The 27729-nt window shown below is 43.8% G+C and overlaps 1 protein-coding gene across 9 annotated transcripts in view; it reads right to left on the reverse strand.

Annotated features, from left to right (window-relative positions):
• AOPEP (aminopeptidase O (putative)) overlaps nucleotides 1-27729 on the reverse strand; it is a 1364679-nt gene that overhangs the window by 59784 nt on the left and 1277166 nt on the right. For 6 of the 9 annotated variants that reach the window (XM_069228080.1, XM_069228005.1, XM_069228023.1 and 3 more), the window contains one exon: nucleotides 13980-14096. The exons of the other annotated variants lie outside the window; for them this stretch is intronic. In XM_069228080.1, the coding sequence (XP_069084181.1) occupies nucleotides 13980-14096 (117 nt within the window). The remainder of the gene's footprint in view (nucleotides 1-13979; nucleotides 14097-27729) is intronic. 9 annotated transcript variants of the gene reach the window in all.

The following is a 27729-nucleotide window of genomic DNA, read 5'->3' on the forward strand; positions in this document are numbered from 1 at the left end:
AAAAACACACAGATTAAATAGTATTGCGATGAGAAACAAATTCGACCTGGGCTCACACCCTATGGTGGCAAAACTATTGCACTTTAAGAAAAGATGAGGGACTTTCACAAGTTTAATTCGTTTGTTGCGCTCACTGGATAGTTAATCAGCTTAAGGGAACAATCCTTTTAAATCAATAGTTCACTGCCTGACATAAAACGATTGCTCTCGAAGTGTTGAGTAAATTCTCTGATTCTGGGTCACAAACGCCAGAGAGTAAATGTGAAAAATCTACTCCTTCAGTGCTACTTCTGACATTTTTGCGATTCACAATGAATGTTAGGAGTACTTGTCGCAGTCTAAAAGTGCTCAATTTGCATATTTGCTCATGCAAAAACACCACTAGTAGGAAAATTCTGAAAGACAACAGAGTTGGAAATGTATATTTGCCCACACTTTCTTTCCTGCAGTGGACACTATGGGCCTAATTTATACTTTTTTAGCACCGCATTTTGGTTATTTTTTTTACGCAAAAGCGGTGCAAACTTACAAAATATAATTGTTTTGTAAGTTGGCGCCGCTTTTGCGTCAAGAAATTACGCAAATGCAGCGCTAAAGAAGTATAAATCAGGTCCTATATTTCCCTGCACAGAAAACCCATTCCTTACACCCTCACGAAATAGGAAAGTGATTCCTTCCCCTTTCCACCCTTAAACGTTATTTGCTCCTACCATCCTGAGTATGAGTGATAAAATAGCTGCAGCATGCCGGTGAATACCATGAAAGATCTTTGTGGGTGTTTACCGCATGCTTTTTCTTCCCACTCATTCCCCACAGAACAGCCCATTTATGCCCCTTAATTTAAAAACACAGAAAATCCACTCTACGGGTACATGTCCAATTTTTGGCTCTAGCATTAGGCAGTCTTGGGTCTGGTGTTTGCCTAGACCGTTTGATTTTACTAAAATTATATTTATAATAAATAAACTTGTAAGGACTTTCAGCTTCTCTTCTTCATTCATTGGTTTATTATTATGTTATTCACATTTCCTACTGCCCACTACAGCATACACCGTGAGGCAGTGGGCCAGCCCACTTAAGCGTTTGGCTAACTCAACTTAAAGAGACAGTATGATTTCGTTTTACAATGACCACATCCACACAAAGTAGCTCCTTTCAGTGTCAAGGACAAGTTACGCCAATGTGTGCATTTTGAAACTATTAAAAAAATGTTTGCTTTTAGCTAGTTTCTTTTTATTTTAAGAATGACGATGGCCCAGCAGCGTCCTCAAAATTAGTTTAATTAAAACAATGCTAAAACAAAACAAGAATTGACACAGCCAAAGGGCTGACGGCAAACACCAGACCTACTTGTTCTTCCATGCTTGTTGTAAATTAATATTCTACCATTTCTGATTTTAAGAATGAGGGTGTGTTACTTAGTCCTGCAACTTGTTTTGCACAGTAGAAATACGGTGCACAAAACCTTTGTGAATCAAGCCCATTATTTCCAAAGTGTCCCATTGAAGATACGCCTAACTTGTAAATATTTAAAAAGTTTAAGATAGTTAAAAACCGAATAAAGGAGAAGAGGTAATTTGGTCATCTGCAGACATTTTGCACCCAATGCATTGATTCCATATGAGAATCTAAAATCACTAAACAAAAAGGACCTCAGTGTTCCTACAATAATCCAGCCCATTATCTCTTATAAAATGTCTATAGTTATCAGCTATGAGGTGAAACTCCAAATAAATAAAACTAGTCCTGGGTGGAATTTTTGATCTTGCATAATTTCCAGCATTTCGTGACACGCTGTTGCAAGAAATTATGCCATTTCGCACATTGTGTAATCTCAAACCGGTTCAGGTAAAAATACTTTATCATGAGCATGTGAACAACATGAACGAATAGAACGCCCAGTGACAGTTGCATACAGCAATCGTGTTTTGTGTTTTTTTTAGCATGAAATAAGCCTTTGTGTCCAAAATGGACACATGAAGCATTCTGTGCTAAAATACTTCACTAAATGCCACATTTGCATTTCACATCAACTTTGCATAATTTCTCGGAATGTTCGTATACTTATCCAAAAGAAAATTATTTGATAACTGAAACAGTAATATCGCTGCCTTAGTGCTTTTAGAAAGGAAAACACGCATGAAGACAGCATATACAGGAACAAGAAGCCGTAAGGGCTGTGTATGGAGGGAGCACCCAATGGTGTGAACCGGGGGGTGGAGACAGACAGATAAACAAGAAATACACCTTGGCAGCGTGCCTGCTGCCTGAAACAAAAGTAAATGTGTGCAATTGGTTAATTCTGCAAATGTAAGGGCTTCTAGGGAGCTAGTATTGGCTTTAGTCATGGAGTTAGTTAAAGATTCCTGATTTGGAAGGGATAGTAACTGCACTTCTCAGCACTACTGCAATAAAGACATTTCATAGGAGAGTACAAGCACTTCCCAGCAGCAAACAGGTACTCTAGTTGGTGAGTACCGGCACTTCTATATTTCCATTTAAAGCACTGGCGAGTACCTCTTACTCAAGAGTAAAGTAACCTAACGTAGGAGTAAGATAAAACTCTAAAACACTGTATGATAGAGCCTTCAGTTAACAGACCACACGTATTCCGATAAAATATTTTTATTTACAGTAAGCTGATTTAAAACCCACTTAACTAATGGCATTGTATGCTTCTGATTGAGACAATCTGATATAAGCCCATTAAGTTCCGACTCATTGGTTGGTTTTAGGGGGCCTGCTACGCCCACTGAGCAGCGTACGCGGAACAGCTATGCTTTCTTGCGCTCCAACTTTCCAGCTCCATGGTGCGCATGATCTCAAACTACCAACCCCAGAAAATATTTCACACATTAAAAAAGCCAGACAGCGTGACGGGACGTGCGTCAGCGTTTCCACCTCGCTGCGAGGAGCTCCTGGGCACGGACGATAACCCGGAGAGATAGGCGGCCGTCGGCATCTGGTTTCCTTGTGGCTAAAAGCAGGAAACATTCAGGCCCGACACAATGTCCGCTGTGTCCACTTCCCTGCCCAGTGTTTGCTCCCTTCGGTGGTGGCACGGCGCGCTCCCGGGGTCACGGTGAGACAGCAACAACGGAACCGACAGGTGCTCAGAGGCGCCCTCTGGAATCCTTTCCTTTAAATATTAACTGCATTTATCTGGAAACAGGAAAACCGGCAGAGGGCAGGTACCCACAGCTATTATCCCCTCTTTGCAACTGTTGCTTGCAGCTAGGTTATCCGGCTAATAAAGAACCGACACTGACCCCTGAGGGCCACCATACTCACTGCTGACAACCTGTGCAAATGCCCTAGCCCGCTGGGCCCAAAGGTGGCGCTATTTAACTGTGCCTCTTTCATTGAGGCGGGAGCTTCTTGGAGAAGAATTCCAAGACCCCGTGCCATCTAGCACGCCCCTCATTTACACCTGACGAGCATCAGTACCTGGCCTAGGCGTGTGTGCTTGTTCTCCCCCAACACGGCCTGAGCGATGACAGGTTTACTATGCAGTTGGCTCACAATTAAAAAAACACACAGAACAATCAACAAAACACGGCCGAATACTAGATCTCTCTCCATAACACCTGTCGGAAAACCGAAGCCGCCTAGCAGCCCGTTGAGCCTGAAGGCCTGTGCCTATTGTGTCATCTGTTCGCACAAACCTGATGCTGACACCGCCAATAAAGCAACAAAGCGCCACTGGAACACATCTTACTGCTACAGTAAGCAATTCGTTTATTCTACAGCCCCAATTCCTGCCACGATCGGGAAGAGAAGCCTACACATCTAACACTTCATTTAGTGAAAAAAGCTTACTTTGCCCCATTTTTTAATGCCTGGGTCAGGGCAGGCGTTAAGGGACCTGTGGGCCTATTTCCATGGTGGAACACCATGGAATAAGCCCACAGGCACCCTCCCCAGACCCCAGGGACACCCACACCAGAGGGACACCGGAGGATGGGGGCCCCATCCCAGGTAAGTACAGGTAAGTATTTTATTTGATTATTTAAGGTGCCATAGGGGCCCCTGAAAATGGGCCCCCATACATGGCACAGGGTGCAATGGCCATGCTCAGGGGACCCTGGTCCCCTGTGTTGGCCACTGGGGTGGTGGGCATTACTTCTGTCTTTTCTAAAACAGGAGTCATGTGTTATGGATGGTTTTGCGTCAGAAAATGACTAAGCAGGTTAAGAGTATTTTTTTTTTTACTCTAACCTGCCTAACGTCATTTTTTGTTGCAAAGCCCCCTTCTCCCGTGCCGCCAGCCCCACCCGACTAACGTATTTTTTTTTTCACACTAGTCTACCGTTTGCACCGGCTTGCACCATTCCATAAATATGGTGCCCAGCTGGTGCACAGAAATGGTGCAAGCCGGTGCTAAACTTTTTGGTGCAAACCTGCATTAGTGCAGTTTTGCACCAAAAAGTATAAATCAGGGCCCAAGACTACCACGGCCCCTCGCGCAGTCTACGTGGTGACATGACATAACTTGTGTATAGTTACTACAGAAAACACTGCTCTGTCATGGGACCTAAAATGTTGGCTTTAGTTTGACTGATCATCAAAGATGCCTTCTGAGCCACAATCTAGCCATCGCATCTGCCGGCTGGGGCTCTTCCACAGGCAGCCTTTACTAGAAGATGCCCTTGTTACCAGTTGTTACCAGGTTGCTTGTATTTCTTTAGACTGTTGCTTTCGCCCGCACAAAAGGCTAGATGAGAGATCTGGACATGCTGTGTGTGGCACCGTAACTACCTTAACAGTACACACATTTGCAGTTGTGTGAAGAAAAATAACATTAGGCCTGGAAACTCAGGTGCTGCGTCATCAGATACAGTCTGCATCGGAAGCAAACAATGGCGAAGAATTTCTTCAGAGGGTAAATTGGTTCACATTCATAAAATTAAAATAAGTAATTGTTTGTTTCAGTCTATATAGACTGACATTTAAGGTGGTATTTTATTTTTGAGCTGGCATCCTTAGGAAGGGACTGTTAAGGACCACCACTGGTGTCCCGAGGATAAATTTATAAAGACTTGCGCCTTACTCATAACGTTTTTTTTCTGCGTAAACAGCTCGAACTACATGTGTAAACGCATTGCCTTTATAGAGTCGTGCAAACAGTCGCAGTAGCAGATAAACGAATTTAAGATGCCATTTGCTTAATGCAAAAAGAAATAATGTTCACATTGAAAAGCGAACTTTTCTTGACACATTGTGTGGAGCGGTTTACATGTTCCTAGCAGAGTCTGACTTGGCATGTGGACTGTAAAGAACGATATTCAAGCCAAACCCTACGGTGATGACCTTATGTTGGCATCTGTTGGCGAGTTCTTCGGTGCCACGTGCTCTTCGTGTTGTAAGCATGGAAGAGTGCAATTATTGTCTGGGAGGTCACTGGGTTTAGAGGTGACCTTAACGGCAGGCCAGAGACACAGGAGAGGGGGCAGAGACACAGCCCTGATATGTGGCGGGAGGGTGACGCATGTCTGATTTTGAGCAATGGCCTGCGAGCGATTGTGGCAGAAAAATAATTAATTTTCAAAAGGATCACAATTTTCAGACATATGAAACTAAAACTAATGCGCGTTCTATTTCGGTGCTAATAAACCGCAGTCAGTAAATTTATATTTGAATGTTTTATGGCAATGGTTTTATGGGCAGGCCCTATGCACAATGGAGCATTTGTGTAAAAACGGCTCCTTTTCCACGTGGGAATTTCTTTTGATCTAGCTAGGAACCGTGCCCTTAACATTTCTGAAAATTTATAGCAATTTTCCCCAGAGGCCTCACACCTAATGATCTTCAAGTATAAAGAGAAATGTCCTGAAACTGAATACTCCTACTCAAACACCTTCTCAATAACCTTTCCAGGGCTCAGCAGAAGAAAGCTAATCCACCAAATTTAATGCTTAAATTACTCTGGTGGAAAGGGTCATGAGTCTAAAGATAAGGTATGGAGGGAGTATAAATAAACAAAGACAAACCTCCCGGAAACGGAAACAGGGTGCCAAAAAAAAAAAAAAAAAAAAAAAGGAAAAGAAAGAGAGAGAGAACCATAACTACTGCAAACAAGAATGCAGTAGAAATCAAAGGAGGACGATAAGGTGAGATAATGACTGCCTCTGAATAGCTTTTACATCAAATATTTCTGTCACATACAGCTAGATGCTCAGGACCAGACTACCTGGACCTACATTTATTTGCTCCCTTGTCCAACATGAGTCGCCACACCTCCAAAGCACTAGTATCCACTTTCAAACATGGCAGCCTAAATGGCTTGCAGTGGCAATTGTAAAATGGAGATTATGACTAGGGCCAATAAAGCTGGGGCTAAATCAGGTAGATTTTCATTGGTCAGATGTATGGATGAATGAAAAATGAATACGGGTGAAAAAAAAGTAAAAAAAGAAATGGAAAGCTCAACAAAACAGGAGGAAACACCAAGTAAAATATTTTGACACCCATGAAACGATATTGTACAGGTATTATGAAGGTCTGGTGGTAAGACCTATCTCAGGACTGCCACCAGAAGGATGCACATGCAGGGCCACAAATCAAAGCCCATTCACACAATAGGATCATGGAATATGTTAAAAAGAGGGCAGTGACTACATAACTTGTGATATCAGTGAGCCGGACTCAAGACTTCAGGTGGCCTTCACTCTACATGAAAATATACAAATGTACTGGGGACTCACACTCAGCTTCTGGTCTGAGGTTTGAGGCAAAGGCTCCACAAGTATCCGCACCCCTTACCCCCTTACTACCTTCTTTATAGGAGAGGGGCCCGCCGAGTAGAGAGGGGAGAGCCAAAAACAAGACTACCCATAAAAACCTCTCTCCCCCACCCGACCAAAAGTTATAAAGATTTAGCCTGAGACCCATCTAGTTGATTTGAGAACAACACTTCTCAGGCCTTATCTTACAAACAGGAGAAAGCATAAACAATGCATATAAAATCATCAAGGACATACAAGGTTATTCACATCACTAATTCTCAAACCTGCACAACTAGCCCAACATCAATCTAAAGTTGCCTCCAGGAGGCAGCTGTTGGACATCCAGGTAGTGTAAGAGATGCCTACTCCAAAGTGTCCTTCTGGTAAATTAAGTTGAGCCCTGCAGCTGGCCTTTACCATCCCTTACTTAGCCCTCCACCTCCAACCGTTATGAGAAGGATCTAGACTTCACTGGTCTTTACAGGCTTCCACCACAATTCAAAATGTACACATGGCATTGCCCTTGGCCATCTGCCCCAACCTATCGATTGGAGGCCATCCAAGTGGGGATCTCCTGTTCCAAACACTATAACTAAGATGTTTGAGCAGTTGAGCTTATTGTGATGTCCATGTGGGTAACTATGAAAATGAGTGTCACTAAAGACCCTAGCTCACACAGCAGCAACTCCCCGCATGCACACACACACACACACACACGGATCCGAGGAGTTATCAACTTTGCAACATCGCCTGCATTTATTTACACAATCACCACTATTTGTGGGCTTCCACCAATTATCTGTAGTACCAAAATACAATATTATTCCTACACTTCTCAATCTGCCCTCCCTAACTACAGAAACAAGAGTGATCAGCTGCAGGTCTCTTCAAATGATAACACCCAACACTAGGAAATATCTGCAATGCAGGGTGATCAGGTTAAGGTAAGGTGGGGTTTGCGACCCCTTCTTACCTACTGCACAGTTTTGTTCGTGCAGGCACTTGAAGGACTAACACCCACGGAGCCCCTATGGCTGGTAAGGGTTCAGTGGTTATGAACTTACTTACTTACTTTGTGCATTAATTATTGGCCTAGGGGCAGAGTGTATATACAACAGCTGCTTGCTCCTATTTATGGAGTTTCAAGAGAGGCGTGTTTCGAACCTTGGAATATCTGAACACCAAAATTCAGACAAGGTTCATGATGAGTGATAATGTGCTTCGAATCTAACTGGATTCGGGGCATCTTCTAAGTAGAACACTGATACCCTTGAGCTAGGACAGACCAGCTCCCCACCACACTAAAGTAAAAAAAGTATGCAGCACTCACCCAGGAGAGCTTGCAGCTCAAGTTCCAAGGCAGCATATGCCTAGCCTGCCTATCTGCATAGAGATGACCATAGAAAACTCAGGTCTGATATCTAGGATACTGCTAAAAAGAAAAACACACTGGTGGGGACATGGGAATTAACCGTAAAGGAAGTTCGCCTGGTTTCTGTGGGAACAAATTGTTGTCTACATCCACTGCAATGCAAATAAATCTCCTGGGCAAAAATACAAATTTAGCAGAGAACAGCGAAACCATACAAGCACTCTTTGAATGTATAAACTGAGGATAATTAAGAGGAAAAAACGTTTGTTCAAGAGAATCCTCATGCTCTATAGTCTTGATGGAAGCTATGATTTTTCATAAAGATTTGTACTTGCCGAACACCATAGGATGGGTTTGACAAAGTGAGCTAAAAATTAGTCAAAACGTTAAATATTGGTCTGAAATAAAAGTAACATGAACTCCTCCCTTCCCCCACATCTATGAAATCCCCCATTGCAATATCTCAGCCTGGAGAACTTTACAACCACTGCAAGACGAACTAGTAAGTCTGTTTCTAATTTAGTATAGAAAGCATAGAAAATAGTGGGAAATGATTCCTCATTGAAAAACTACAATTGACAATGGGGTAGAATGACTCCTAAAGGCAATCTGTGCAAAACGCAGAGCAATGGAGATGTGCACTTTTCTCTGTGGTTATGGGTATTACAAAAAAGCTTTATTCGCACTAATGCCAGTGGAGAAACTTGTTAAGAAGAAAACCGTGGTATAAAGGTTGAAGTGACCTGGTGGCGTCCAATGCATATTTTGCTCAGAGGTCGACCTACTGCTTGATGGATAGGACAAGGGTATTTTAAACACCTCACGTTTACAATGGAAATAATATTAAACAATCTCTGCGGACAAAAACAATGCTTGTTTCCTTCACAAAACCTAAGTTAGCCTACACAGCACAGAGGACACATGACAATCACCAGAGTAGTAAATATAGCAACACAACATTTGTACACTATAACTGCCACAGCATAGGATGACACAAGGAAAGACAACTATCCGTTCAATGGCTTCCAGTGTTCATATTTTTGTGTTACTTGGATTAACACTCGCGATTAGCAAACAAGGGCAACTTCAAACAGTGAAGGGCGATTATATGCGGTGGTCATTGCCATACATATTATGTACTGAACAACAAATAGCGTTTTTCATATACTACTTGCTGTCAGCCCTGCAGCAGCTCATCACCCAGTAAAGAGCAGTGTTACCATTACCCAACTTAGTGGTGCTCGTTTTTTCAACTCAAGGAGAATGAAATGCCGAGTCTGTGTGTCAACCTCCAGGGATTCGATTCTTTGACCTACAGATTGAGCTGACATTTTTGCCCCAGGAACTGTAACACATCGAGTTATCCACACTGAGTTAACCTATTATTTTTGTGGATTTTGATAAAGTCCTGTACTTCCGCGTTACATGTAAAGAGCATAAGACGAAGGCGTATTGTGCATACTGTGATTAGCCAGGCAGGATTAGTTGGAGCCTCTGCAAAGGCAAACACATCAAGCCAAAAACTAAAAGTGTCCTACAGGCTTCTAGTGCACCAAAGCTGAAGTCCTCTTCACCGTCTAAAAAGCCTAACTGTGGAAATGCCAGGAATACTTGCGCTCTCCATCCTGCACTATGAAGCCACCAGGAATGTTTGCTCAAAGGCTACACCGCATCACCCAATGAGGCTTCAAGTAGTTGAAATATGAAGACAGATATTGACAACCCAGACCATGCACCTGTAGAATCTCTTGAACTAAAAAAGCAAGAACCAAACCGAGCTATGCCCGCTTCAGAAAACAAAGTGAAATACAACTTTTCAAACTCACCCACAACAGATCGACACACAAGAAAGGGACTTCGACTGAAGCACTGGACGAGGTTTTACTTCACCGATTGGACTCAACTCTGCCAACATTAACGACCAAAAGCATACTTTCTGTGCAAGCCTTTTGTGCTCTGAAGAAATTGAAATGAGACATGCCACACTTTATAAAACTCCCAAATAAATAAGACTAGACGTATTTTTAACGTCGACAGTGAGGGAGAATTTTGCACCTAAGATAATGTATACTCTCTGAAATAAATATGTGGCTTAAAATTAGATATGGAGCAATAGGTTTCCCATTATTGCTTATAAAACTGCACAGGACAGAGACACGTTTTTCAGTTTGTGGATGATTTAAAGAGATCAGATTGTTTTTTTTAGGTCTAGCTAATAATGTTAGGTATTTGCTTTGATGTTCATCACCCAGCTGGCTGGAAAACTGCTGAGCTTCTGCGGAGGTTTACGCCAGGAACTCCTTACCCCCATGTAATCAACCACATTTTAACTACTTAAGAAACCTTTTGGATAAAATGAAACAGGCAAAATATGACAAACACATTATTTTGTTTTCAGCCTAAAAGCATATAAAGAACAACAGACCATAGAGAAAAACAATCCAGAATCTCTTAGTTACACCATCTTAGAAAGCTGACACCTATATTCCACATATGTATCAGTGCTGCAGTTTTACATTCAAATGAATACTTTTCAGAAAACTGGTGAGTGTTTAATACAATCATGCCATATGGACCTTATCGTTGTGCCTTGTTCTTGAATGCTTACATGTGGCACACATCTATAAGAGTGCCCAACGGTTGCTATGCATTTCTGCGTTTTTTTCCCTACAGAATTCTTGCACCATTCTGCCCATGGCTGCCTCCTATTCACGGTCAAGTTTTCAACCTTCTCTCTATAGGTGAAGAGTGGGCCTCTTCTAGAGCAAAACAAGACTGGACTGCCCATACAAACTGTACAGATAGCGGCCTTGCCGGGTGAAGGGAATATCTTTAATCCCCTAGGGCGGGAACACACCTTGGAATGGCACTGGATGAGAAGACCACATTCGTTTAAGGAAACATCCCTGATAAGCCTTCTTTTTCTAGCCACGACTGATACTGCATTTGTGCCTTCCATCTGTTTCCACAATGTGATTGTAGAGTTGCTAGTGGTGTCAAACAAGCTTGTTTAGAGGACAGTGACATCCTATTCAGAATCTCTTCAGAGGTATAAACAGCAATTCTGACAAAACCATAGAGAAGTTCTACAGCATAGGCCTGGGTTTAATCTTTTAATATTCGGTCTTCTTGAAGATTCGAACTGCCTGTCAGAAATCATTGAAATCCTATAGATCAGTGGTTCCCAACCTGTGGTCCGGGGACCCCTGGGGGTCCGCAAAGCTTCCTCAGGGGGTCCGCAGCTGCTTAAAAAATGTAACAGATTAGGTCCCCAGCTTTAAGCAATGACTCGTTGGGGGGTCCCCAGATTCCAATAATGATTAAGTGGGGGTTCCTGTTCTGATAACGTGGGGGTCCACAGAAGTCAAAAAGTTGGGAACCACTGCTATAGATGCATCATTAGCATCTGTGGGTATGATTTTTAAAGGTGTTTTGTATCTAACAAACATTTAGTCTAATGTAACGTGACCACAAGTAATTTCTAATCCTTCACACTCTCTCAATCCTTTCCTCTGTTTTCTTCCCGGCAAGAGGAGCACCACCAAAAGCTTTGGAGGACACTGCACAATGCAGACAGTGCTCTAAAGATGGGCATGCTTCCAAATTTACAATAGCTATGGGCAATGGCTTTGTTAATGTATTTTGTGGTTCAGTTCACTGATCACCTTATTGGTGGGGAATCTTACCTATATCGAGGCTCTTGTTCAGATCTTTCGAGTTGAAGAGGTCATTGCATTAAAGCAGCCAGAAAAAAAACATTCCAAGACCAGAGTAATGTGTGGTAATATTGTTCACTGTGACAATTTGGTGGGAAAAGGGCTAAACATATACTTTCCCAGCTCAAAGGGACACACGTCATATTATGAGCCCGTGTGATTTTCAGACTACATCACTCTCGGATGCCTCTTTGCAGAGCAATCCTATCCTTAAAAATCTGATTGTACGGTCCAGGGATTAATTAAAACAACTGAAAAAAGAAAGGACCCTTTTCTCAGGGGACAAGGCAGCAACATTCCAAGGGGCTTCCCAGTCTCATTCCATGCACGTGTCTATTCCACTGCAAATATCACTGTAGGACTCTCTCTCTAAAGGCTGGAGGTATCAAAACGAGTCAGATCACTCCTCAATCAGAACCAAATAAATGTGAATGGCAAGATGGCTGGATGCTGCCGCGTTCTGCGCAAAGTCTAATGGAAATGTTATCTACTTGAATACACGCCGCACAGGTCTGGCGATCAAGCCCTTGCCTTCACCTTGGCCGGCAAGATAAAAAGCTGAAGATAAATAGTCCTTGGGTGAGGTCACGTGGTGTTGTACAAAGCACTGCTCGGGGGAAGGCTGTGTGCTAGGCGCTCCAAGCAGCAGGAAATGATAGCTGGACTCCTTTAGGGGTCATTAAAATCTTGAGCTCTGCTGGTATTATATGCCAGCACCCTGCCTTTGATCTGGCCTTTGAAGTCCTCGCTGTCCCTGCTCCTGCAGCATCTACACCAATGTGAACTGATACAAATAAAGAGGCCTGCGCACTAATTATAAAATAATCCAATGTTCGGAGGCCTGCAGGAACAACTGCGAGCTGGCTGTCTGGTGGGGCCAAGCAGTCTCTGTGAGGAGACGCCAGGGTTTCTAGGCCTTTACTTTCCAAAATGAACGCCTCTGTCCGGAAGTTCTTAAAATGCGTATTTAAATTTATGAGGGCTCTAAAACGCTGCACAGTATCCTAGCGGCCATTCTAATCTAACAATAATGAGGCAGATTTCTTGCCCTCTCAATCTTAATGACTGCCATAAAAATCCAATCTTATTATGATCCGGAGAGCACAAGGGTACTGTGGCTCCTATGCCAGCACTGAATACATGGAAACCATTAAAAATGCATTTGTTTTTCCAGAAAATAAATATCGCTTCCGGCCTTTATGCGCTAAAATCCGCCAATATTCTGTACTATGGGTGACAAATATATTTCCCTGCAGCGATCAAACTTAACAGTTAAAATCATTTTCTGTAACTGTACTGGGTTTAGTAGTTTTATTTTTTATTGTGTGATTATGTCGATTTATTGTTTAATTAATTGGAATTTAGTTGGCACACAACTACTAAAGAAGTCAGCAGAAAGTGTTCATTTTACCAAAATTAAAAATATTAGAAAAAAATAAATAAATCATGCTACTGTAGACACAATATTTCCAAAACCTGCAAAGTAGAAAGAGCATACGACATGCAATGAATTCAGTTACAAGCATTTTTTAAACTGACGGGAGAAAATAAAAACGAGCAATTCATTAATATGCTTACAACACAAAGTGCAGTACAAATTTTAAATAGTGTTAATGTAGAAACTACATAATGAGGAACCTCTTAGGCCGTAGAATGGCTTAAAAGGGGTTTCCAGTCATTATGAACCACGAGCTGGAGGGCAGTAGATTTTAAAATCTCACCAAAACCTTGAAATGCCATTCTTTGGACTCACACACTATCAGCTATAATTGAGCTGCTCATAACTATCAGCTATAATAAACAATGTAGGTCACAAAATGATACCAGTACTACCGCAATGCCCATGAAATATGAAAAATAATGAATGGGTATCACATCAGTGCCATGAACTGCGAGTTTTTAAACCACTTCTGCTCTCTGTCGTGCACTATGACTGTCACGGTCTCCTACCCACATCTTCCGAGGCTCGCTAAATGCAAACATTTACAGGAGGCACACTCTTAGGCTGAGGCAGGCATTCACTTGCCCTTCCTTCAGTCCCATCCAAACTCTACAGGAAATGGTCCGGCCTTGAGCAGCCCTGGCACTATTAACTGAATGTAAGAATTCCAAGATGGGGGCTCAGTGACTGCTGCTCAACATCTCAGGGCGGTTGTGATGAGGTACCTCTGCATCCTGCTCACGGAGGCCGTACACTCTCTCCAAGCGCTGAAGGCTTCTGGCACATAACGTCCTCTCTTCCAGCAGACACTCCAGAAGAAGGACCAGCTGGTCTGGAAGAAGCTGCAAACAAGACAGGAGGACTGTTAGGCTGGTTGGTTGCACAAGATGATATGTTCTCACAAAAGGCCTGTGTAATTATAGCATGTGTTTACATTACAGCCAGACGTTTCTGGTCCACCTCCACAAAACCGTGAGTGTTTACGCTGCCGGCATTTTGTAAGAATCTACTCCAGCCCTGATTAAGACCTCATAATCCTGAGCCTTTTAATCTCGCCACATTTAGCACAGATCAAACACAGTTTACTCTAGTGAACCATTATCATGGCGGGTTGGAGTCCATGGTTATGGGACACACATGGTATGGGATGTGCCAGTGGCTGAGGGGTGCAGGCGCAGGGCGGGGTGCTTTGCTAGTGCAGGAAGGGTAGCATAGTCAGTTGTCTAAACGAGAAAGCCACCCACATACTAAACACTCACTTGAGCAAGTCCATATGATAAGAATAAAAGGAGGGAAATGAGATGGTGGCGGAAAGGGAAAAGACGGGGAGGGGTGGTCATGGGGAGGACCCTCCTACTAAGCATGGTCATTAAATGATTTCAGAGGACTGGCCTGGGAGACAGCATCCCAACATTAAAGGGGAAACGGGGCCTAAGGTGATCTGCAAGAGGCGTGTGGCGCCTAAGAAGTCACCAATAAATATAGGCAATGAAACCCACACAGAAAAAAATAAGTAATGACCAAGTGCTGCGCACAAAGCCAGAAGGGCTTCTCAGTTGCCATTTTGGTTCGAAGAATAAAGAAACAGGCTACTAGAAAGTTGCATTAGAACATGAACGGGAGCGCGGGGGACGGGGGAGAGTTGGCATATACCATGCTAAATGTCATACATGAACACATCTTAGGAGCGGTGTGACAATTTTAAAGGGCACTAATTATCCTTGGAGGGGTATTTTAACTTCTTCTCAAATTGCTGTGGGGAAACAAAAGCTAGGCCCTGAATCAAGAAGTGTGCTCCCTTGTGTGTTGGCCCTCACACCATTAGAGAGGTAGACAGACTGGACACCAAGGTCACAAGCCAAATGAAGCACAAACATCAGCTTGAAAACTGGAAGTTTTTTCGCTGTTGTAAAGCTTCACTGGTCAGATATAATTAGGACAGACATCCTCCCTAGTCAGCCCTCCCAATAATCCCAGCTCACTTCCACCCACCGCCCCCTCCTTCCGGTATGGACCTTTTTTCCTTCCCATCTTTGACAGCCAGGTGCGAGCTAACAACGCAATAAAGACTGCTTTCCTACACAGAAAGAGTGCAGGATAGTAAATAACCCTGAGGAGCAAGTAATCACATCATTAGGGGACCGTCGAAAGAGGGGAGGGGGCAGATGGGAACTTCCGCCGGACTGAATCAACAGACCTCATATCAAAACCTCACACAGACGCCATTTTGTAAAGATCCTTCAGACAAACTGAACAGCCGTCCCACAGCAGACTGTCTAAGTCTCCTTGCTGCCAGGTCACCAATCAGAGGCTTGGCAGAGGTCGTAAACATAACACTAAACAGGAACAAAATCACCTTCATTACAAAGCATCCCACACTCCCTGTCCCCACTGCCCCTGCTTCCTCCAGTAGGTGTGTTTGAGGCACACAGCCAACTACTCTCCATGTGCTACCAGCATACAGCACTCTAATTTAGATTTTTTTTAAACAGGTTATTATTTGATAGGAGTATTTTATTTTAAAAAAGAACAGTTTCAAGCTCCAGAAGTGGAAGACAGCATAAAATGGCGGGCAGGTGATAGAGGCAGTGCTCTCGAATTCGCCCTTTTGTGACTTCGAATCTGTGATCTTGCATCAAGAACCACATAATGAATTTGATATGACACTTGTTACGCACCCCTAGTGACATGATCCGAACACTCTGGGGCGCGCATACATGTGAAGCCAGGGCAGATTACATACAACGGCCAGTGTAGGTAGAAAACAGAGCTTTGCTGCAAACACATTGTAAAGACCTTAATAAAAGTGATGTTTCTTTCTGTAGAGGAAGGAAGCTTTCTTATGCTCTTAGCTTGGGTTCCAGGAGGTTCCACAGTTATGATTTAGTGACCCGCACAGATACTGTGCCATGTCCAGTATTGAGACTAGTTTATTGGGCTATGCGCTCTGTAAACTGCTGCACCTTTCTGACAAACAACATCCGAATTACAGAATTTGAGAAAGTTGCTCATTGTTAGTGAAGCCACAGCACCCTCTGTCACGCTTTGTTTCTGGAATGTGAAGCCCTCAGATTTGAAAAGGTTATTTTCTGAGTGTATGCTATAAAGTTGCGAGTGGTCATGGTATTATCTATGCATACAAAAGGCAAATACGAGGTACATGGTGCTGCATCAAAATTTACTTTTATCACACCCTTGTACAACCTGATGTCTTTTGTTTAAGAACAGCCACCTACTTGTTCATCCTGAAGAAATAGTTAAAACCACGCACTTTTTCAGTGTGCAATGCCGTGAATCAAGTCTTAATTTTTAATAACTATTGCGGGATTTTAGGGGGTGGACAATAAGAATCCCCATTTTACACAGTATGTCCCTACGCCAGCCGTGTAAACAGAAATCATGCACGAGAAAAGATCTGCAGAACAATATGACAGTACATGGTCAACGACAAATAAACTACATATACTGCAACCGGTGGGAACGTAGAGTAAATAACAATTTACTTAGCAATGCTCAACTGGGTGTGGTCTTCTGTGCCTCTGGTGTGTTGGTCCACGCTGCGGAAATGTATTTCTTTAGTGATAGTCAAATTAGACTATAATAATAAAACCGTTGACGGTTAGAAGGCAATATGTGTGCGTTTCACGTTAACTTAAAAATGGCTCCGAGTCGGTTTTTGTTCTAATGAAAATAATTATTAACAAGGAGAAGTCACATTTGTATAGGCAGCTGCAGGACGCAGATTGCTAACTGTGTTGCCTGTGGTCGCGGGTGGAGACCCCGCTCTGACCACCTTCCGCTGAACCTCGATATGAAGAGAAAACAGTGGAAACAATGGTTGATAATAACGTCCCAATATTGGTGGCCTCGAACAAAGGGAGGGTGCGTGGATGTACACCAAGGGGCCAAGAAACGTGAGGTCATCCTTTCCACTAGTAAATAACGGGATTGTGTTATCTTGAGGAGGCCTCGGAGCCCACACTTTAGGACTATAGGATGCTTTTGGCCACAGGACTCTCGCTCTGCGCTCAGGCCCAAACAGTGCCTCACTCTGGGCCCTCAGGCCCTGCTGGTCGGACTTAACTGGACATCCCATTCAGAAACAGTGGCTTTAAAATCCAGTGGGCGAAGTGAGTCCTTCCAAACAAAGCGGGTTTTGTAATGTTTGCACAGTGACTATCTCCTTCCTGGGTATGAAAACAGTTGACTTCCGATTGAAAAAATAACTGATTCGGGCACGGTGGGTGATTCCAGGAAGAAGGTGGTAAATTCAAAACGTATCGTGAGCTTCCCATGTTCAAGGTGCAGTTCCATTACCCTTGTCTTCCTCGCTACCTCGACTAGTCTTGCGACCTGGCCGCAGAGTCCACAGAGCTAAACCAGTGAATGTAAAGAACATCGCGCACAAGATAGCTGAGTGGGCTGAGGGGCTACGGAAGAGACTGGAGTAGAAATTGTAATGTGTCGATCTTAATTGCAGAGGGTCAACTCAGCCTTTTGTCTTTTGAAGGATGTTAAACGGAGCACTGCGGAGTCGTGAAATAACATCTACAGCTATGTGTTATGAGACAACTCTACTTAAGATGTTCGATGTGTCAGCTACAACTGTTGTGAGAAGCAGTAATATTAGTCCACTGAAAATTACTATCTGCGAGTCCCGTACTGACGGTGCCCTCTTAAGAGATTATTAACAGCCAATTATTAGCCTTCAGATTAACTAACAAAAGTTCCCCAGAAATTCAAGGACAGTTCTGAGAATGCAGGGTTTATAGTGGAGAACGGTAGCCCGGAGCCTGCTACTGCCTCACAACACGAACAGGGCAGACTGCAAACATATTCAGGCCGTGCTTCTCTCACGCTGCAATCCGCCGTGTATCACCAGTTATGGTGAACTCAAGTCACAACATTTAAAAATACAAAACAGTACTGCGATTTCATTGCTGGTAACATTTTTCCGAATTGTGCGGGCGATCCCCCCCCCCCTACGTTTTATTGTTTGAAAAGTGACACGATAATGACGATGATAGTAATAATAACAAAATGAAATAAAATATGCCTCAAAGGAACCACTCCTAAAAGTATTCTATTTGCTTGCACGCATTCCTCTGAGTTTGGATAAAGTTACACATGGAGAAGCTGCGCGTGCTGGAAAGGGCCCGGCGCCTTCATTGTTCATCTTAAGACCCTCCGGGGTCCCTTGGCTAGCAGCCGTGGCGACCCAGGGGCGGTTCGTCGGGATGGATACAAGGCACTTTACTGTAGGGGCTCACTGAACCGCCGGCAGGACCGGAGGACAGCGAGTCCAGCCTCAGGACCGAGCGACCCACCCCGCCCTCCCCATACCAAGGACCGGCTCAGCGCCCTGAACAGACAGACCCACCCCGTGCTCTAGCGACCGAACCACCCTCCCCCCGACCCAGCCAGCTTTCAGACACTATCCTCGCGAACCGCGATAGAGAAAGGAAACGGCGCCTAGAAGCGGACGGATTCGACTGGCGGACGCCTTATAAAACAACGAAATGAGCATCCCTTCCGCCACATTCTATTCTCGACTAGAAACCATGCCCGATGCCTAAAGCCCGATTATAATTTCCTGAAGCCTCTGAGCAGACAGGACAATACAGTGCTTTACTTTAAAACAGGTGAAAGTGTGTGTGTGTGTGTGGGGTGGGGGGGGGGGGGATGTTGCCGAGAATAACATTATTCGAACCCAAGCAGGACTACACACCAACACAGCCCGGAGAGCACACGCATGTGTGTGTTTACAGCGCGTGTTGGCCCAGTCGTAGTCCCGATCACACCCTCGCACTTACTACTTGGGCGGACGCTCTGGATCTCAACTTGCATCGAAGTTCGGATGAGTGTGTAAGTGGCGAGAACACAGGCGCATTTACTATCTGTCACCTTCGTGCAGATGGCTGACACCGTAAATTATCCTTGAGAGCGCCACCGTACTGTGGATCATATCCATCGGCCCTCCCCGGGGGTTCAGTGTGCCCATCCCATCATCGTCACCATCCAAGAGACCGCTTTCCGCGATCTACTTTAATGGTGTCACCCAAAAAGCATCTGTCTTCACTTCACCCCGTAAAGAGTGGCGAAGGTGGGGCAAATTAAAGAGGGCGCAGCGAGAGTAGAAAAGTATACAAACATTTATTGGAAATTAAACTCTCGCCAATGTTATATTTCCGGGGAATAAACAAGGAGTGTATACTATTTTTTCGGTCAGAGCGGCAATTGACGCTTTCTTCCAAGGGCACAAAAGTGAGCTGCTTGCCGCGTGCATATTCCATACTGCACGTGACAACACACCCACGAGGTACCCGCCAAACCTCTGCGTTTCGAAAAACGTGGTCAGGTACGACAAAAAGATAGTTATTACTTTTTCTTCCCACCATAAAGTGCCAAACTAGAAAAAGAGGAACGAAAGGGGGAGCGGCACAGAAACGAGACCCCAAAAGGATAGGTTTCGCTGTCAAATTGTCATTCGTGGACCTGGTAAACTCGTTCCTAGTCTAGACTAGAGGTGTGTGATCCTGGGCAAACCACTTCGTGTACCTGTGCACCAGCAGGCGTCAATGCATCGATCTGTGGCGTTTGAGAAGAAAGCGGCGGGTACTCACCCTCCAGAGGAGCCCACCCCGCACCAGCAGCCGCCGCTGGGCTCCACTTGAGCGCCACTGACCTCCGAGCGAGCCGAGCAGTTGTGACAGAGACGGACGGCGGCGGCCGAGCATCCCGCAGCAGCAGCGCCTGCACCGCCCCCCGAGGCCCCGAGCGGCCCTGCGCCCGCCGCCTCCTGCACCGCCCCCAGTCGCCGCCAGGGGCTCCCACGCGCCCCAGCCGGGGGTGGCGTGATGTCTATTCTTACCCGCGCCTCTGGCCGGGACGGGTGCCCGGGGCTGGGCGGCGTGCTTCCGCCCTGATGCCATTTCCTTTTATCCGGGCCGGGCTCTAAAAGCGGATCAATGGCGGCGGCGGCGGCGGCGGGCGCGTGATGTCACCCGGCGCCCCCCGCTCCGTACTCAGATCAATTCTTCCCAAAAATGGTGAAGAAATGCTCGGGGAGCCTCTGGTCCCAGAAAAAGGGTCCTCTTGCTATATTTGTACAAAGTGATCCAGCAGGAACTGTTTAGTGGAAGGAGGAACAGGGAGGGAGGACTCCCGGTACACTTCGGGCTGGCTGGCTCGAATTCAACACAAACAAGGCGCAAAAAGAGGAGATTTGAAGCAACCTGACCTTTGGGAAATTGTAAGCAGCAGGCTTTTTAAATGCCGGGCTCTCGGTGAAGACATTCAACCCACGGCTTGGCCACCTTGTAACGTGCTTCTCGCGTTTCTTTCCTCAGATACTTTCCAAGCTGAGGAGGCTGTTCCCGCCACCACGCACCCCAGCTTCAAATTGCTGCCTGGCCTGTGAAGGCTTTTCTGCCGACAGGGCTCTCTCATTAAAAGACAAGGGCGAGTCGTGCTACCGGCCTGACAGGCAGGATTTATAGGGCCGTGGCATCTCAGGCTCTGCTCAGGAGATGGAAAAAAGCTGCAGTCATAAAGTCTTTGCTTGCCCAATTTGCCTCCAGGGTGGCTTTCTACTGGCTGCAATTAGACAAAAGCTTCTTACAAGTTTATTTTCCCCGTACAATGCACTGAAAAGGGCTGGGCCTTGGAATGCAAAGACAATCTGCCTCCTTCAGGAAAGGGTGTAAATCTTGGCACGGTCTGCCCAAATAGTGCTCCAGAATGCAGCACTCTAATCTTTCATAGGATTTTTAAAAAAAATAATGGAATCCTAGTTGAGGGTATGGCAAGAACGGACTGATGTAAAACAATCTCCAATTCAAATGAAAACATGATTTTTTTTTACGGTCATGTAGGAATATTAAACCGCACATGCACCCAGGTAGGAGCTAATTTGGATGTGTTAAACTCAACAGGTTTTCGTCTCTAGGATCGGAAGAAGTATATAATCTGTAAATAACTGTTATGCTAATGTTTTAACCGTACAAAGAGTCACCAATCAACATTTCTCATAGTTTTATTATCGTTTTGTAAGCATATTTTACTTTTTTATCTACTGCTTTGGAACTGCTTTCAATACTTACAACAGCAACTGTCATGGGAGGGGGCCGTCTGGTGTTCACACTTGTTACAACAATAAAGGTGAAAAGACTACAATTCAATTTCCATTCACTTCCCAACTAAAGGAACATGACACATTTTTACGTTGTATCTTTTCGCTTTAGTAGACCAACAACCATCCCGGCCTGCCTATCTCAGACATCATCACTTTCTGTCGTGTCACATAATTAGAAGAAGTCTGTCCATAACGCCACAAACGTGAAGATGTGTTTGGGAAATCAAGGGCTGAGAGACTAAACAGTGAAAGTAGGGTCCAAAGTATTGTATTTATGTAAAATCTGTACGCCCACTTAAACAGAATCATGATGTGAGACTACACTGTTCTAAATGGGCCAAAGGATAATGTCCAAGAGTGAGACTGTGCAGTGCTTTGTAGGGCCCGTACCCAGTAAGCGAGACTCGATATGCCACTCTAAAAACATACCTAAGAAGGAATGCCGGGTAATCCGAAAACACCTCATGGCAGACAGGATCAAGTAAAGTAGAAACTACTAGAAGGTTTGACTTAATTCATAACACGTGAGGAAAGATCGTTTGTGGGCAAGTTGTTTCCAATGTGGTCCTCATGCCAGTGCTTAATTAGTGCTTGTTTCCAGTGCTGAGCACCAGCACTTATTTTTGAGGGCCGGAGCTTGCTCTTCTGCCTCAAGCATTTGCTGCAAGCAAAAGACACATTTGGGAAAGATGGAGGAAGGGAAAAACGAAAAAGTGTCACAAAGGGAGAAAACAGCTGCAAAAGTGAGCTGAAGGTGCAGGGAGTGGCTTTATATGGATTGAAGAGGCCCGAGATGGCTTCAGGATTACGCTGCCTCAGTAGTCTGTGTTCACAGACTTAATTGCAGCAGCCGCATGTTTAAGAGGAGGGCTTTGGGCACCGGCACCTCTTTATTTACAAATTAAGCACTGCCTCATGCATAGTACTATACAGATTTTTGTAGCACAACAACTGGCAAATGGGACGCTCAACATGTGGATTTATGTCCAAGCCTCGTCCTCTGCAGAGCATTGGGCAAGATCAGATGCATACTGTATAGATTAAACAACTGATGACACCAAGCAAATCTTCAACATTTTCAACAGTGAGCAAAAATATAGTAGCTAGCTGTAGGTGGTTGTATTTTGGCCATGATGCAGCATCACTTCCATATGTCATTTTATCTGCTTTTTATCCATCTAGGGTAGAAACTCAACACTCCATATCCCTCCCTGTGAGATCTCACTCAGAGTCCACAATATACACACTTGTGTGCTAAACAGCTGCTGAAAGCATGTAATTGCCCCGTCAGGCATATGAATAAAATGTGAAAACAATGCATAACAACTGCAGTCTATCCATAAAAGTATCTATCTCTAGAACTGTCAATCTGTCGACATCCTTGAACAGTGATGAGACAAGTTACGCAGTAGTTACCCCTGTACCCCTGATTCGGAAACCCCGTGTATCAGCTCCCCTAAACTGTTGGTATGCCCCACAACTCCCCAATAGTAGGATGAAAAATCAATTCCTTCTGTATTCCAAATACACTCATATAAACTTCTAATTATTTCAAACAAATACATTGCGAAAACGGCTAACTAGCCAAGAATAAATGGTGCTGCCTTCAGTATTCTGTAAACAGAGATGGTCGCTTATGGAATGGTGTTTGGTCGGAAAGTTGACAACAAATGTGAATCACTGGGGGCTGGCCCACTGCTGTGTGCACACTGTCCAAAGAAATTGGCACCATCAGAGAAAATGGCAAGCCAACTTGAGGAGAATAGGGACCGGGCTCATTATTGCGTGGTCGCCACCAACTTCAGGTACCGTCATCAGCCCAGTGAGTGGGCAAAAAGTGAGAGGAGAAGCTACTTCCATTGCACGACAGGCACAATACAATTCAATGCATGGTGCAAGTGGGCTGGGTGGCACACAGCTTCAAACGGTTCTTGGCTGGTAAGTCATGTTTTCCAGCATTGGCAGAATCTGCAGAGGTCAGGTAGGAGCCTGGCGTCCAGTGGCAGGTCATACCGCCAGCCACTCCTGATCTCGGGAAACTGTGACCATCCACCAGGCGAGAGAGGCTCAGCTCTGAGTCTCGAGGGATGAGGAGCAGCGTGCCCTTTAACTGAAGACTGAAGACAGCCGGGCTGCCTTTCAACGAGACGATTCATGCATCTGAAGGGCCCTGAAGAGGCGGCAGGTTGACATTGAGAGGAGGACGGACTGCTGCAAGCTGCATTAGGTCCTCCAGACACTTGTAGTGTGGCGTCTAGAAGTAACTCTCAAGCTCTCTCTATGGATTAATGTGTTAAAAGCAAGCAAACTTTGCAAACAACATAAAAATAAAACCAGAATTTTCAAAACACAACCAGGTAAATAATAAAAAAACCTATAAGTATGTACTGTGTCATTACAGTGTCTAACTTTTTTAAATGTCTCCAATGCCCACCACTCTACACTTTCTTTCTCTTTATATCACTTTTACGTGTTCTTTTTCATCCTTGCTGTCTTTCTTTGTCGCAGTTTGTCGTTCTCATCCTCCTCCTTTCATCCTATTCTGCTTTTCTCTTGCTCTAGTTAAAGTCTCGTGATGAAAACTAAGACACTGTCCCCAAAAACGTGCGTCGGTGCCCAACACGTGCAGATAATTGCACAAACTAAGTACTTCACAATGAAGACTGACAAATTTGGCGTAAATCCAAAAACTTGTTTTGGTCTACTTAGGCAAGGGTAAGCAGATATGTGGACAGTCGTGAAGGGCCTACTGATTCCTATCTGCTGTCAGGTTCATTATTCGATATGCAAACTTGGTTGTGTCCTGTCAATAAGGACCTCCGAGACCACATTAGCTAGCCACTTAACAATCTTTGACTTAATATGACACCGATGTACTTCAAGGGACATCCAACTACTGCTCTGAAATGGTTGTGCAGTTGCACCTGCATGATATACACAGCGCTGAGGCCACAGCAAAGCTCCCAGATGGCTTTCATTCAGGTTCCGTCAGGTTATGCGGTGTATGTGCCCAGCAGTGGTAATACAAACATTATTTGAGGAACACTTCAGCCATGCGCATACACGCGTTCCCATGAACAGGATGTGGCCCTAAGGTACACTCTAAAATAAAGAGGATTTTCGTCAACTCAAAAGGGTTGTCAGGACCGAGTGCAAACCAGCTTTTTGAAACAGCCACATGTATAGCCAATTTTACTATAAAGTACCTTCAACTAAAAAATATAATAAAAGCACGATCAAAAGTAAAATATGTGCATCGTCCGAAAATACCCAGAAGAAAGTACACATTTTATTCCCTTTAAAAGGTGTAAGTTTATTTTGCCAGTAACATGATCAAGGGCCATTAACGATGCTTCTTCTTTTAGTAAAACCTTCTTTTGTCTATGATCGTTCCTATGTGTGTTCCTAGTGTACTGAGGAGGTGCTCAGGAGAACTATGATATGAATATTGTAAAAGAATAGAAAACAAGCATCAACAAATTCATTTTGAAGTTTTAGGTTTTAAGGTTCGAAGTTGTGAGATTCGAAGTAGGGATGTGTTTGTACAGCCCAAGATCCACTCTAAAATCTTCTGGCAAAAATCGTAATTTTCCTCCTAAAGGATGAGAGCTCTGGTCGATTCTACCGATAAGATGAATTTGGTTTTGTGGCATTTCTGGCATGTACAGAAGAACAGCAAACTGTTGTCCATATTCCTTCCTTGGAAAATGGTCCCTAATCATTCTGTAGAACTCAGCCCTCCATCCGCGTATATTTCTGAAGCTTACTACTGCAACATAAGCTACAGTCTGTAGTGCTAGCAGTTCAGCCACAAACCACTTTCCTACACATCTGCGTCCCCTTTGAAGCTACTCTTTGCTGGTAGGTTCCTTCGCTCCAACATGCTGACTGTCCTATTTTCCATTTTCCTGCCTGGGTATTTTAGACAGAAACAACGCTCGTATGCACAGCGCCCAAAATGTAAGGCCTCAGAATTCCAGGCACTGTAAAATATCTTGTTTCCATATAAACGAGAAAAGTATGTAAAGTAAAAGTGCGCTATAGGAAACACGTTTCAAATCTACTTGGGGCACACCCAGATTACGGTTCTTTCCATCCTAAAACCAAAGCCTTCCACTATTATTGGTCAATTACAAAACTTTTCAGTGGGGCAGGAAGGCAGAAATTTGCTCCAGTTGGCTGACTCCTAAATTTAGACCAAATGTCTGACTTTTCAGGGATTCACTAACATTCGCTCAGGTACTCATGGAACGTTATGAAAGCTGCAGTTTTCTAGGCGTTCTCACATGCATAAAATGTATATATGCCGAATTCCAGTTAGGGATATATGATGTGAAAGTGTGTTTGAACATGTCATTAATTTTTGTTTCTCCCCAGAAAATATTTTTCTTGTGAGTGAACCAATTTCCATCAATCCCATTGAATATGGGGTTGTCACTACTGAAATCCATGAGTTAATGTACTGCTCTTCTCTTTTTCCCCAGTGATACTGGTTTATATAATTGAAACATTTTGAGAAGCTTTGCAAGATCAAAGTATGACAACAGTGGGAAACTGTCCATTCACTGTGATTGCTTCCTGTGTGAAATCGAAAACTATGCTCTTTGTGTCAGTTCAACAGTGGTCTCTTTTTGGATGAGGCTTACATGTTCAAGGGTAAGATGCTTATTTGCAGTCCCTGAAAAATAACTGAAAATGGTTTACAGGAAGGACTACATATCATTTTTTTTTTTTTTTTAACCTCTTGCCACTTTAATATAGTAGAATGTAATGCAGTGGACAACCTAACAGGTTTCACATATACATGTGTCCAGACAAGCTTTGCAGGACACAGGAAAAAAAAATGAGCACTCTTCTATGGTTTAAGGTGTCAATGCAATATCTAACCCGGGCATTCTTCTAATTCAGCCGGCCCTTTATGTCAACCTTGAGAGCAACCTAATCAACAGACCACGTTTTCTATAAATGCTACTCACAGCTAGATGTGCTGGCTCTTCTAGACGAAAGCCAAATCAAATACAGAAGGAACAACATCAATAATTAGCTCCCAGGTGATTTCAACAAATGAAAAAAAACAGCCACATCTACTCACATCTGTCTGTGTATGTGCTTTGCACCACAGTCTCTCCACCTCCTTGATGTGTGAATATTTTTTAACACACACCTTTGGCTCTGCTTGCTTACTATGTTCAATTTTCACACCCTTCTCTGAATAGGTTTAAATTGTTTTATATACTTTTCTTATTGTATAGGAAACGTGTGCAAACTGGTAAACGGGAATCAGTTACAGCAAGATCAATAAAGTCACATCAGCACTGGGCGTACAAACTGTGATCTCATATATCGCGTGCTGGTTTCGGACGTCTTAACAGGTTCAGCATGTTTCATTTCTAAGGGGCCCTTCCTGTGGCTCACATGTGCTAAAGCCTTTGCTTCCTGCATGTGCGATGTCATGTGTTATCTCCACAGAATTGTCAAATTGCCATTGGCCCTCCCTGTGCATTGCATTACATTTCTGACCTCCCATCTCCTAGCTCCTGCTTTTCCGCTTATTTTGCCCCATACCAACCACTGTCTGCAGCCATGGTTCCTTCGAAGTCAAGGTGGCGTTCCAATCAGTGAAGCAGCATACATGTCACTTTCCCCTAATACACAATATTATTAATGAATCCTAGAAATGGGAGAGCATGATGACATATGAAATAACTTAATATTTGAAATTAGGTGACTTTTAACAATTTACAGGCTCAAATGCCGTTCTTAATCCTATAGAAATTAGACATTCCATCACCAACTCCAGACCAGCAATCCAAAATTGCCTAACTTTACGAAGGGTTCCAAAAAAGAGTGTGATGTAACAAACTAAAACAGATTGAAGATATCCGAATTTAGTACTTGTTTAAAACTCTCTGTAAATGTTTTTATTGCTGTTTCACACACCGAGGGACCCGACGGCTTGAAAAAATGGCACATGGTTCGAGAGAGTGTTGAAACTTGCAATTTCACCCAATTCAACTTCATCAATGTTTTGGGAACTCAAGACAAATACATGCTTTCATGTTGAATTCTCTTACACCTTCAACCACAAAACAATCACATATGCTACTGACAACAAAGCATACTAATAAACTGCACAAAACAAACCTGGTTTACCATTACCCTCAAAACTGCTAGAATCCAAACTCCACACAGATAGAAAACAATGCCCGATTCAGATCAACAATTTATAAAGTTGACACCAGTAGGGAGACAGATGGATCACAACACACAGAATTGCAAAAGCATTAAACAAAATTTCCACAAAACTGCTACAACCAAATGCTTCCACCTTCTAGCCCAAA

The sequence above is a fragment of the Pleurodeles waltl genome, chromosome 1_1, assembly GCF_031143425.1.
Source record: "Pleurodeles waltl isolate 20211129_DDA chromosome 1_1, aPleWal1.hap1.20221129, whole genome shotgun sequence".
Classification (NCBI taxonomy): Eukaryota; Metazoa; Chordata; class Amphibia; order Caudata; family Salamandridae; genus Pleurodeles; species Pleurodeles waltl.